Here is an 11,690-nt window from a genome sequence, read left to right on the forward strand (position 1 = left end):
CACAGCATCACTTCAGTTTTGTGGTGGTTAATTGGAGATAAGAGTATCACAGCCAGGCACTGGTGGCTCATGCCTGTAATCCTAGCTACTCAGGAGGCTGAGATCTGAGGATCATGGTTCAAAGCCAGCCTGGGCAGGAAAGTCTGTGAAACTCTGATCTCCAATTACCACTAGAAAACTGGAAGTGGGGCTGGGAAGGTGGCTCAGTGGTAGAGTGCTTGCCTTGCATGCATGAGGCCCTGGGTTCAATTCCTCAGCACCACATAAGCAGAAAAAGCCTGAAGTGGCACTGTGGCTCAAGTGGTAGAGCACTAGCCTTGAACTGAAGAGCTGGGGCACAGCACTCAGGCCCAGAGTTCAAGCCCCACGATGGACACAAAAAAGAATCTCAGACTTTTTCTGCCCAGGCTAGCTTTGAACTGTGGTCCTCAGATCTCAGCCTTCTGAGTAGCTAGGATTACAGGCATGAACCTCTAGCAGTCAGCTAGTTGAATCTCTTTTGACATAGTTATTATGTGTCTGGCATAGGTAGTACAGAGTTTGGTGTCTTCCAAAAGGCCAACTAGATAGATATTGCTTACCTCCAAAAAGCTACTAATAGCTGAAGCTCAGCTCTGTTGGCAAGTCCTGGCCACTTCTTGTATCAAATGCTGAAAAGGAGTTTGCAAATGAAAAGGCCAATGAACTTATAATGAGGTTTAATTACACAGAGTGCCCCAGGACCAGGCCTTTTGCAACCAGTTGCTTCCTAGACATTTTTACCACTAGTGGGTTTGCAGGCAGTCTGCTTTGTTACAGTCAAGATGCAAAGATCTCCTTTCCCGCTTCCCCTGAACTCCAGTGGGAACAGAGAGCAACGTGGGCATTGTGGAAGCAGTGAGGACCCCAAATTCCTTCTGTATGTGGATGGACGCACAGTTCTCCCACCACTTATTACAAAGACTGAGATATCCCCATTGAATGGGTTTTGTGCCTTTGTAAATAGTCTGGATCATGTCAAAAGACCATATATGAGCTAACATTTTGAACATAGAGAATAAAAGTAGAATGGTTTGGCCAGGTGCCAATAGCTCACACCTGTAATCCTAGCTACTCAGGAAGCTGAGCCTTAAAAGATCACATTTTAATGCCCTACGTTAAAGTGTGAGACTACTTTTAATTAACCAACCAAACACTGAACTAGAAGCATAGCTCACCTGAATGCCAGCGATGAGGTTGAGAGCATGAGGCCCTGAGTTCGAAGCCTGGGTATTGTATATTTCTCTTTTACACCTGTTTCGGTTGCCAGTTGTGGCTGCTTGCTTTCCTGTGTGGCTTGTTTGCCCCTGTATGGGCTTGATATTTCGTTGGATGTCAGAGATTGTAGATTTTTACCTCATTGGATCTGGAATATATTAATAATCCTGTGAATCCATTTGAGCATTGTTTGAGGAATTAAGTTACTTGGAAACAGTTTGGTTCTGTAGATTTGTGCTTACAGGTTTTTTTCATGTTTGTTTTGTTGTAAATCCAGAGCAGTGCTCATTCTTGAGCTGATTATTTGCTTAGAGAGTTTGAGTGACATGGGGGTGAGGGGTGAGCCCTCTGAAGGGAATTTTCCTCCTAATGAAGTTTCAGTTTCTCCTTTGGACGAAGAAATGGGCTGAGGGCCATGAAAAGATGTGGAATTGTGGTGAGTAGCAGGCAGCAGCCACCCATAAGCCTAGCAGACTTCAGGCTGGTGTGCCTGTTCCACCACAGCTGGCTGCCCAAGAGCCTGAGTCAGCTGTGGTTGGTGCCTCACAGTCCCTGGCTTTGGTTCGCCTGCTTGAGCAGGGGAAGCAGAAGCCAGGGACTTCCTTGAAATCCTTAGGGAAAAATGTCAAAGTCCTCTGAGCTATCTATAATCAAGGCAATTAGAGATTACAAGTAATTGCTACCGTTTGGAAATGGATTTTCTTTTGAACTCAATACCTGCTGCTTTTGCTCATTGGCTAGTGCTCTACCAACTGAGCCATACTTCCAACACCTTGAGATAGATTTTTCTCAGACCGAAAAATAATGTCCAAAGTTATTTATTTATTTATTTTTGCTGGACCTGGGCCTGGGCACTGTCCTTGACCTTCTTTTGTTCAAGGCGAGAGCGCTACCACTAAAGCCACGGAGCTACTTCTGGCTTTTTCTGAGTAGTTTGTTGGAAATAAGAGTCTCATGAATGAGCCAGGTGCCTGTGGCTCACGCCTATAATCCTAGCTACTCAGGAGGCTTAGATCTGAGGATCACAGTACAAAGTCAGCCCAGGCAGGAAGTCAGTGAGACTCTTATCTCTGATTAACCACCAGAAAACCAGAAGTGGAAGTAGTGTTGTGGCTCAAGTGGTAGAGCACTGGCCTTGAGCTGAAGAGCTCAGGAACAGTGCTCAGACCTAGAGTTCAAGCCCCATGACCAACAAAACAAAACAAAAAAGTCTCATGAACTTTCCTGCCTCAGGCTGGCTTTGAACTGTGATCCTCAGATCTCAGCCTCCTGAGTAGGATTACAGGCATGAGCCACTGGTGCACAGCTCCAAGAAGATCTTGAGCCAGGTTTGGAGCCCTAGAAGGAGCTTACAAGAGTCTTGTAAGCCCTTCAGAGCTGGTTGTGGTTTTTTAGTTTTTATTTTGTGCCTGTACTCTGGCTTGAGCTCAGGACCTGGGTGCTGTCCCTGAGCTTTCTAGCTAAGGCTGGCATTTTACCACTTGAGCCACACCTCCACTTTCAGCTTTTTGGTGATTAACTGGAGATGAATCTCATGGACTCTCCTGCCTGAGCTGACAGATCTGTCTCAAATCTGTCTCCTCAGTAGCTAGGATTATAGATGCATAAGCCACCAGCAGCTGACAAGAACTGGAGCCTTCAGAGTTTGGAGCAGGCCATGGTGTGACTCTGGGTTAGAAAATCACTCTGAGGGCTGGGAAGGTGGCTCAGTGGTAGAGCGCTTGCCTTGCATGCCTGAGACCCTGGGTTCGATTCCTCAGCACCACATAAGCAAAAAGAAAAAAGCCAGAAGTGGCGCTGTGGCTCAAGTGGTAGAGTGCTAGCCTTGAGCTGAAGAGCTGAGGGACAGTGCCCAGGCCCAGAGTTCAGGCCCCACGACCGGACCCCAAAAGAAAAATCTCTTAAAAAAAGAAAATCACTCTGACTGCCATGTCCACTCGTGACACCACACAGAATAGATGCTCAGTTACTGCTGGTGGCCATTTCACTTTTTAGCATGCTTGTGCCTTTGACCTGAGGTCAAGAACCCCAAAGATGATCTGCTGGAAATGAGGTGCTGTGTTTTGGATAAGCGAGTGAGTGATAGGGCACAAACTAGTGAACAAGAAAGAATGGGCTCTGCCGGGCGCCGGGGGCCCACGCCTGTCATCCTAGCTACTCAGGGACTGAGATCTGAGGATCACGGTTCAAAGCCAGCCCAGGCAGGAAAGTCCGTGAGACTCTTATCTCCAATAAACCACTAGAAAACTGGAAGTGGCACTGTGGCTCAAGTGGTAGAGCGTTCACCTTGAGCTGAAGAGTGCAGGGACAGCACCTAAGCCCAGAGTTCAAGCCCACGACCAAAAAAAATAAAGAATGGGTTCTGAAGATGATACACCCCATTGGGCAGAGGAGCATGTGTTTGCCACAGTGCTAAGTTTAGCACATATAGCAGCAGGAGCAGGTAAGTACCTCCATTAAATTAGGACCATTGTCTAGGAGCTAAGAACATACAGAATGCTGCAGAGCCCAAATCTGGGCAGGAGGAACCAAAGAGCAATTTGATAACCACAAGCACAGGTCAGGTAGATCCGGGGTCACCAGCTTCCAGCATGCTTGCAGCTCTCCTTGACTTCTCCAGGGAGCATCAAGGACAGGTGTTTGGCCCAGAGGGTAGAATCCAGCCAGTTCCACTATCTTGGTTTTAGTCTATATTTAGGAGGTGGCAGACTGTTGCAGGCTAGGACAATCATGGAGGGCTTCCCAGAAAAGCTGTATCTTGGAAGGATGGCTAAGTCCAAACTGAAGATCTTAGAGGTTAGCCCTCCAGCCTCATTTTGAACCATAGCTGACACTCCTCCTGGTTTCCACAGGATAAAGCCTTGGCCTGGCATCTTGAGTACCTGCTTTCACGAGTGGCCTCCCGCACCTCCTCATCCATCATTGCCTCTTCCAGGCAGCCACACATCATCCTATACCCCAAACACGTAGTATATCTTGATGCCCTATTCCTGAGCTCATGCTGCTTGCTCTGCCAGGAATTCCTTTTCTAGACCCTCTAATTGTTTATCCGCAGTGCTGTAGGTGAATCCAGGGCCTCTCCCAAGTTAGCTAAGCTCTCTACCGCTGGGCTCCCCACTCCCCAAGCAGGAACTGGCTTTTTAAACTTCTGCCATTTTTCAAAGGCCAGCTCCAGTGTCCTGACTTGAGAGATGTCTACTATCTGACCTCACACCACAACAGCTTGGGATAAACTGTTGGCCATGCTGGACTTAACTGTGTTCTAACTCCTTGATGTAACTGGTATGTGTCAGTTGGGCCTCTTGTCCTGGTGTAATTGCCAGAAGTAGCCTTCTTCACCACAGAGGTGAAGACTGGCTAGACAATATACTGTAGTCATCCCTCAGCACACCCTTTTTTTTGCCCTGGTACTAGGGTTTGAACTCAGACTGGGCACTGTCCCTTCGTTTTTTCTGTTCAAGGCTGATACTCTACCACTACTTCCGGCTTTTTGGTAGTTAATAGGAAATAAGAATCTCATTAACTTTCCTGCCAGGGCTGGCTTTGAACCCAGAACATCAGATCTCAGACTCCTGAGCAGCTAGGATTACACTTGTGAGCCCAGTATTTCACTTTACTGTGTTCCACCCAACTGAATTCCTTTGGGAAGGAACTTGGCGTCATTCTTTATCTTGTCAGAGCCTCACACAGAGTTCTAGCACACTTGATAAGGTCATTCACTGATGATTTTGGGAGTGTTACTAAATCATATGGGAGAAAGCAGCAGACGGATGGGTCGCTGGTCTCCTGACTCTCATGAGACGGGGAAGAAAGAGGACAAGAAAAGCTCATCCTCAGTTACAAGAGACAAGGGGAAACTTGGAGGCTGGGCCGGGAAGCCTGTGGGAAAATGGTGTTTGAGGCTTGAATAAATTGTAGGAACTTCAGATTTCTCTTCCCTCCTCTTGCAGTAGGAAAATTCCCGAGAGAGGGAAAAGCAAAACCTGAGACTGGAACATGCTTGCTGTATTTTGGGAGTAGCAGAAGCCAGTGTGCAGAGCAGAGAGGCCAGCAAGGACCAGACAAGTCAGCTCCCCAGCTGATAAAAGGAATTGGGGGCTTTGCCCGTATAGGGTTTTGGAAGGGGGAGTAACATGACCTAAGTTATTTTTCCCTAGACCAAAAGGTTTTTATTTTCCATCATGCATATAGAACACAAAAGCGCCAAATTGGACAAAACCCCACGGGGAATATTTCTGTTTAGAAGCAGCGATATCATTTTGCAGCAATGTCATTAGCAACATGGTCACCGGGGCACAGAACCACACAGACCATCAGTCACAGATGCAGCCAGAGATCAGTCACAGATTTCCTCCTAGAAGTTATTCTATAGATGCACTGTACTCCAATTCTCCTTGTAAGGCAGGGTTATATAGCATCAGGCCACAACTGATTTACAGTGTACAGACATGGAAGTTTCCAAGTGACATAGAACAGTTACATTGGCAGAACTTACAAATGTTCTCAACTAACAGCAATAAGCAGGCATGTACAGCTCCATTTCCCAGGGGGCTCAAACAGCGAAGGAAATGTACAGAGGACTTAGACAAAAGTAGCAAAATAAAGAGCCTAAAGCATTAGCTTTCTAACCACACCAGTGATACCTGGCCCAGGTAAGAAAACCTGTGAAGCTGTAGTGTTCTATTAGTCTTCTAATTTACAAAATATTGGTGAAAGAAAAAAGCTCACAAGACTCAGGAGCTCTCTCCTCCACCCAGAGCTGTCAGCCACTCCTTCCTTTGCAGCTGCTCTGACTTACGTTCTCTGCTCCCCACCATTATGTCCCCATGTCCCAGAAGACAAGGCCTTGTGTAAAATGGAGAGGACAAGCCTGCTAGGGCAGCTCAGCTCTTAAACATACAGGAACCCATGGGCAGGGGAAGGAGGGAAGACAACACAGAAAGGGACCTGGAGGAAGAGAATCAGGGGTGAAGTGCCTCTAAATGAATACAGTGTACAATGATTAACTCTCCCTGCCCCTGGGGACTTCCTGCTCTCTGTATAGCTTGCCCAGCACTGACTGCCCCGCTTTGAAGAAGGGATAAGACAAAGGAGTGGAGAGCACAAGCAATTAACAGGACAAGCTCTCCCCCTGGAGAGACAGCTGAGTTCAAGAAAGTTTGTCTCCTTTGCTGTTGGCAAAAGCTTTGCTTGTTCAGTTACTTTGTTTCTGAGTTGTCATTTTAAAAAATAGTGTGGCCCTATAGCCACCTCAACCTGGTAGGTGGGCACAGGGGGAGCTGGCAAAGGACCCAGCTTTTGTGTAGGCTCAATAATGGGGCTCCTGGAAGAGATCCCATCCCTGTCCCCCTGGATCAGATGATGGCGCTATTTCCAGGTAATAGGGCAGGAGGCCCCTGCCTGCATCCCTAGGCAGCTCTTGAGCATGGGATCAGGCACGAGGCATGACTGTGGCCTGAGCAAAGCTCATCAGAAAGGTGATGGCCAAGCACAGTGGAGCACAGCTCAGGCAGTGGTGAGGAGGCAATATGGGGCAAGAAGAGCAGTGTTAAATGCAAAGGATCCTTTGCTGGGCACTCACCCTAGGCCTCACCCTGCCCGGTCATCTGGCTGCCCATGCTGCCAGGTGCCCAGTAGTCCATTTGATGGGAGTCTGGCCTGAGGCCATGGAATGTCCAAGTCAGGTGGTTCTCTCCTTTCCAAGTGTGCCCACTTCATCTTGGGTGACAAGACCTTAAAGCTTGAGACTTCAAAGATGCAATGGTTGGTCTTGTGACACCTCATAGTTGCTCATGAGAAAAGAAAAAGAAAAAAAGTGGTTGGGAGGCCCTCAGGTAGTTTCAGGCCATGAAGATGGTAGTGGTCCAGAGCCTGGGGGGTGGGAGGGGGGGAGGCCTGTGGTGAACGCAGAGGCATATGATAGTCACACAATATTGATGCAGACCAGCAAGAAAGTCACATGGGAACTGTAGAGATTGGCCATGAAAACCAGTCTTGGGGCTGGGTCCACCCAACATCCAGAGAAGGCAAACAGAAGGTCTATAAGAGACAGGTGTCATGTAGGTACTGCGGGCCAGGGCAGGACTTAGCCAGACTGGAATCCGTAGGGCCTAGAAGGGGCCTCAGTGGGCCACCTTGCGAGGCCTCGCCTGGCTCTATGAGACCTATCCCCCAGCAAGTAGTACTGCAGAGGGTTGGGCCACAGGTCATCTTTAATGATTTGGGCAACCCTGTCAGCCTCTGGGAGGCTGTGCTGTGAAAACCAGCTGAAGAAGCTTCGCACCGTGTCCCGGTTTCTGTGGATCAGGGCGGGCGGCTCCTGGCCCCGGTGCCAACGGATGGGAGTTGCAATGGACACCACTCGACCCGAGGATCTACACTCGTACTCTTTCACAATCACCTTGTTTCGGAAGTACGGATTGCTCCAAAAGCGGAACTTGAACTTGCAACCTGACCTGGCATGTCTGAGTTCTCTCACCTCCAGATTCATCAGATAGCAGAGTATGTCTTCATCCCGGGGGCTGATCAGGGCTGCCAGCTGCGGGTGGTTCAGGAAGGCGGTGACCCAGAAGCCCGGGATGTTCTGGATGATGAAGCTCCTCCTGGCCAGGTGCAACCTGCGCATCCTGCCGAACCTGCGCTCCAGCCGGAGGTAGGCCCTGTCGGCCTGGGCGCTCGCGGCCTCCAGCTCCCACTGGATGGCCTCCAGCGGGTCCACAATAAGACCGCCCAGGTCTAGGGGCCCCAGGACCCCCCGGGCTTCCGCGCCCACCTCCGGCTTCTCCTCCTCCACCTGCTGCTTATCCGCCTCCGTCTCCGTACCGATGGCGCCTTCTTCGCCCGTGGCCTCCCCGGCTTTGTCGCCGGCTCCCGCAGGGGCCCCGAACCCCTCTGCGCGGCCCGGCTCCGGGGCCTCGGCCCGGTCCAGGCTGCCTTCCGGGCCGGGGCCTGCCGCGGCGGGGGCCGGAGGAGCGGTCCCCAGGGCCTCGGCGGGGTCCGGGCGCTCCGGGCCCCCGCAGGCCGCAGAGGGGAGGCGCGCACCCGGCTCGTGCGCAGGGCCTGGCGGAGGGCGCGCGGCGGCTTCCGGAGGAACCCCGGACTCCTGGTCCGCCATCACCTGCAGAGCCTGTGGCTGGAGGGCCCGGGGGCGCGCGGGTGACACTGCGGGCTCGGCGACAGGGGCGTAGGCGCGACTCGGAGAAAGAGCGGCGGGAAGGCGGCCTTCTCCCTCCCCTCCTCCTCCCTCCTCCTACCCCCCTCCTCCGCGGCGCGCTCCGCCCCTCACCCCCCCTTCCGGATGTGACTTGCTGGGGTCCCTCCACCGCGGGGTGGGGGCCGGGAGTTGTAGCACAAGGGTGAGGGGCTGCCGGGTAGTCGGGACGTGAGCGCCAGCGCCTAGCAGAATGGGTCCCGGGTTAGTCGCGCGCGCTGGGGCCCAAGCAAGGAGCAGCTGGGAGCAGACACCAGGGGGACGGGCCCAGCCCCCAGCCTCGGTTAGAACCGGCCGCCGCCGCCCCCCCCCGCCCCCCCGCACGCCGGGCGTGACCGTCCCCGTGTCAGCCTCTCACGCGAGTCCGCTTGGGAACAGCCTTCCGCAGGACAATTATGCAGACCACCTTGCTAAGGTGGACCAGATCCAGACTGCGAGATCATCATCGTGGGGCACATACATGAAGGTGCTGGAAATATTCATGTAGAGAAAGGAAGGCACGGATGGTTGCCGATCAGAGGCCAGGGAATGTCTTAAATCGCTGCCAGCCAGGGAGCAGGTGGCATCTGCCTGCTTCCCTCACACGCTGGATCCTGGGTTGGGTGGCTGAAGCCCAGCAAGTCTTGCTTCATGGGTGCTCCACCCAGGGGCTTCCCTTTGCCAGACATTTTACCAAGCATGGACTTGTACATACAGGATCTGAGGCTTGGGTAGACTGAGTCAGGCATGATTCTGCAAATGTATCCACACTCCTGTGGTCTCCGCTCCCATTCTTGTGCCTGAGGTCAGGATACCTCAGGTCTCCATCTCTGCCTGGACCTCCACACCACCTCCAGATGCCTTCAGCTGCTTCTTGCCCAGCAGATACTGAAGGATTGGCCTCTCCCCTCTCAGCCTGTTATTTTTATGTATCCAAAGACCCTATATGAAGGACTGACCTCTCCCCTCCTAGCCCATTTTTTTTTTTTTAAGGTATCCAAAGATGGAATATGAAGGATTGACTCCCACTGTTTTCCCAGGTGCATACAGACACCAGGCAGACTGCCTGATGCCTGCCGGGCAATCTAAGTCTGGCTGTAAATATTGCATCCTGGGCCCAACTGGAGAGCCCTCCACCTCCCTTGACCTAGTGGCTTTTTCACTAACCTCTGTCTCCCTGTTAAGACTCCATAAAACCCCATTCCTGAGCCCATCTCCTTACACAAACCTCCATACCGGTGGGAAGGTCTGTGTCCTTGTTTATTCAATAAACAGTCCTGGCATGCTGAGATCGAGTCTGGCCTGTTCCCTTCTCCTGCACTTTCCTAACAGATGCCATAGCTCCCTCAGAGCCCCCAAGATCCACCCTGGGGTGTAAGCTACTTAGAGGCACTAGAGACAAGGTAGTCTTTCTTGGAAGTCCTAACCACAGTTCTGACTCATTGGGAAAAGAATGATTATTTGCCAAGGACAAGTTGGGCATGGTGGCTCAAACCTACACTCCTATTTGGGAGACTCAGATGGAGAGAATCATGGTTTGAGGCCAGCTGGGACAAAATGTTCTCAAGATTCCATCTCAGGGGAGGGGGAAGGTTGGGGGGTAAAGGGGACAATGGGAAGGGGAAAGGAGGAGGCTACAATGCTTGATAAGAAATGTACTCATTATCTTGCCCATGTAATTGTAACCCCTCTGGTACAGTATTTTCACAATTAAAAAAAAAAAGATTCCATCTCAACCAATTAACACAAAAACAAAATGAAAACAAATACAAAAAACACCTGGACACCATAGTGCCTAACTGTCATCCCAACTAGTCAGGAAATGTGGATGGTGGTCCAGGATAGCCAAGCAAAAGGCAAGGCCTGAAGGCTGGAGGTGTGGCTCAGCAATGAAAAGTCCACCCAGCAAGCAGGAGTCACTGGTTTTAAACCCCAAGACCTCACAACCACCACCACCATGCACACACAGCACAGACAACAGAAGGAACTGGGTGCCAGCTGGACGCCGGGCTCATGCTTGAATTCCTATCTACTCAGGAGGCTGAGATCTGAGGATCAAGGTTTGAAGCCAGCCCAGGCAAAAAAGTCCCTGCAAGACTCTTACCTCCAATTAACCACTCAAAAACTGTTAGTGGTGGCAGAGGGCACTAGCTTTGAGCACAAAGAAGCTCAAGGGACAAGTGCCCAGGTTCTGAGTTCAAGCCCCACAACCAACCACAAAAAATAAAAAGGAACTGAACCCCCAGTGGCTCACACCTGTAATTCTAGCTGTGTTGGGTAAGATCAGGTTCAGGAGCCTGAGACCTGGAGGCAAAAAAGTCCTTGAGGGGGCTGGGAAGGTGGCCCAATGGTAGAGCGCCTGCCTTGCATGCCTGAGGCCCTGGGTTCGATTCCTCAGCACAACATAAGCAAAAAGAAAAAAGCCAGAAGTGGCGCTGTGGCTCAAGTGGTAGAGCACTAGCCTTGAGCTGAAAAGCTGAGGGACAGCACCCAGGCCCAGAGTTCAGGTCCCACGACAGGACCCCCCCCAAAAAAAGTCCTTGAGACTCTGACTCAAGTAGTAAAATGTTGGAGGGTTGGCTCTTGCTCTTAAGGCCCTGAGTTCAAGCCACTGTACCCATGCACGTGCACACAAACACAAAAGCAGGCCAAAGTGAGAAAAGGATCAGGCCATTTTTGTACAATCACCGGCACAGAGGCTCTTGGGCTGGACTCAGGTGACTTGTATTTGGTTATATACCAGTTCCAGACCACAGAAAAGTGTGCTCCTAATGGGAGGACCTCAGCAAAAGGTGTGGGGCTCAAATGACCTTCACTCCTGTTTGACTGGCCAGTCAATACCAGATGAAGCCACACTGGCTTCTCAACAATGTCTGATCCCAGTGGCTGAACACAGGTGTGGGTGAGGCCAGGTCCTAGCTGTCTTTTGCTGTGCCTGAAAAGTTTCTCCTGGGTCAGCCCTACGTGATTCTGTTCCACTCCTGCACAAAGGGAGACCCTACTTAGGGCCTGAGGATGAAGTCATGACTTCATAGGATAGGACACAGAAACAATGAAATGCTTAGGCCAACCATGATTGAGCCTCTGGATCAAACCTGAATTGAATTTCATACCTGGCATTTTCAGTAACATGAAATCTCACCCCTTAAAGCCAATTTTCAATCAGGGTTTTCTGACTCTTGAATCCAAGATTAATCAAAATACTACTACTTACCTCAAAGACATCCAATTAAGATCTTTCATAACAATACGTAATATATGGCAA

The 11,690-nt window shown here is 50.8% G+C and overlaps 1 protein-coding gene across 1 annotated transcript; it reads right to left on the bottom strand.

The window, feature by feature from the left end:
• Positions 1-5,583: 5,583 nt before the first annotated feature.
• Positions 5,584-8,451, bottom strand: LOC122120280 (putative testis-specific Y-encoded-like protein 3). The gene has a single exon (XM_042694470.1). It carries the CDS (start codon positions 8,348-8,350, stop codon positions 7,322-7,324), a length of 1,029 nt encoding a protein of 342 aa, XP_042550404.1. The 5' UTR covers positions 8,351-8,451; the 3' UTR covers positions 5,584-7,321.
• Between the last annotated feature and the right edge of the window lie 3,239 nt (positions 8,452-11,690).

This window comes from Dipodomys spectabilis, unplaced genomic scaffold (genome assembly GCF_019054845.1).
Source record: "Dipodomys spectabilis isolate Male_0828 unplaced genomic scaffold, ASM1905484v1 ptg000175l, whole genome shotgun sequence".
Taxonomy (NCBI): domain Eukaryota; kingdom Metazoa; phylum Chordata; class Mammalia; order Rodentia; family Heteromyidae; genus Dipodomys; species Dipodomys spectabilis.

What these genes read in the sequence shown, in the direction of transcription:
- LOC122120280 (XM_042694470.1), bottom strand. Translation starts at nt 8,350, where the DNA reads ATGGCGGACCAGGAGTCCGGGGTTCCTCCGGAAGCCGCCGCGCGCCCT.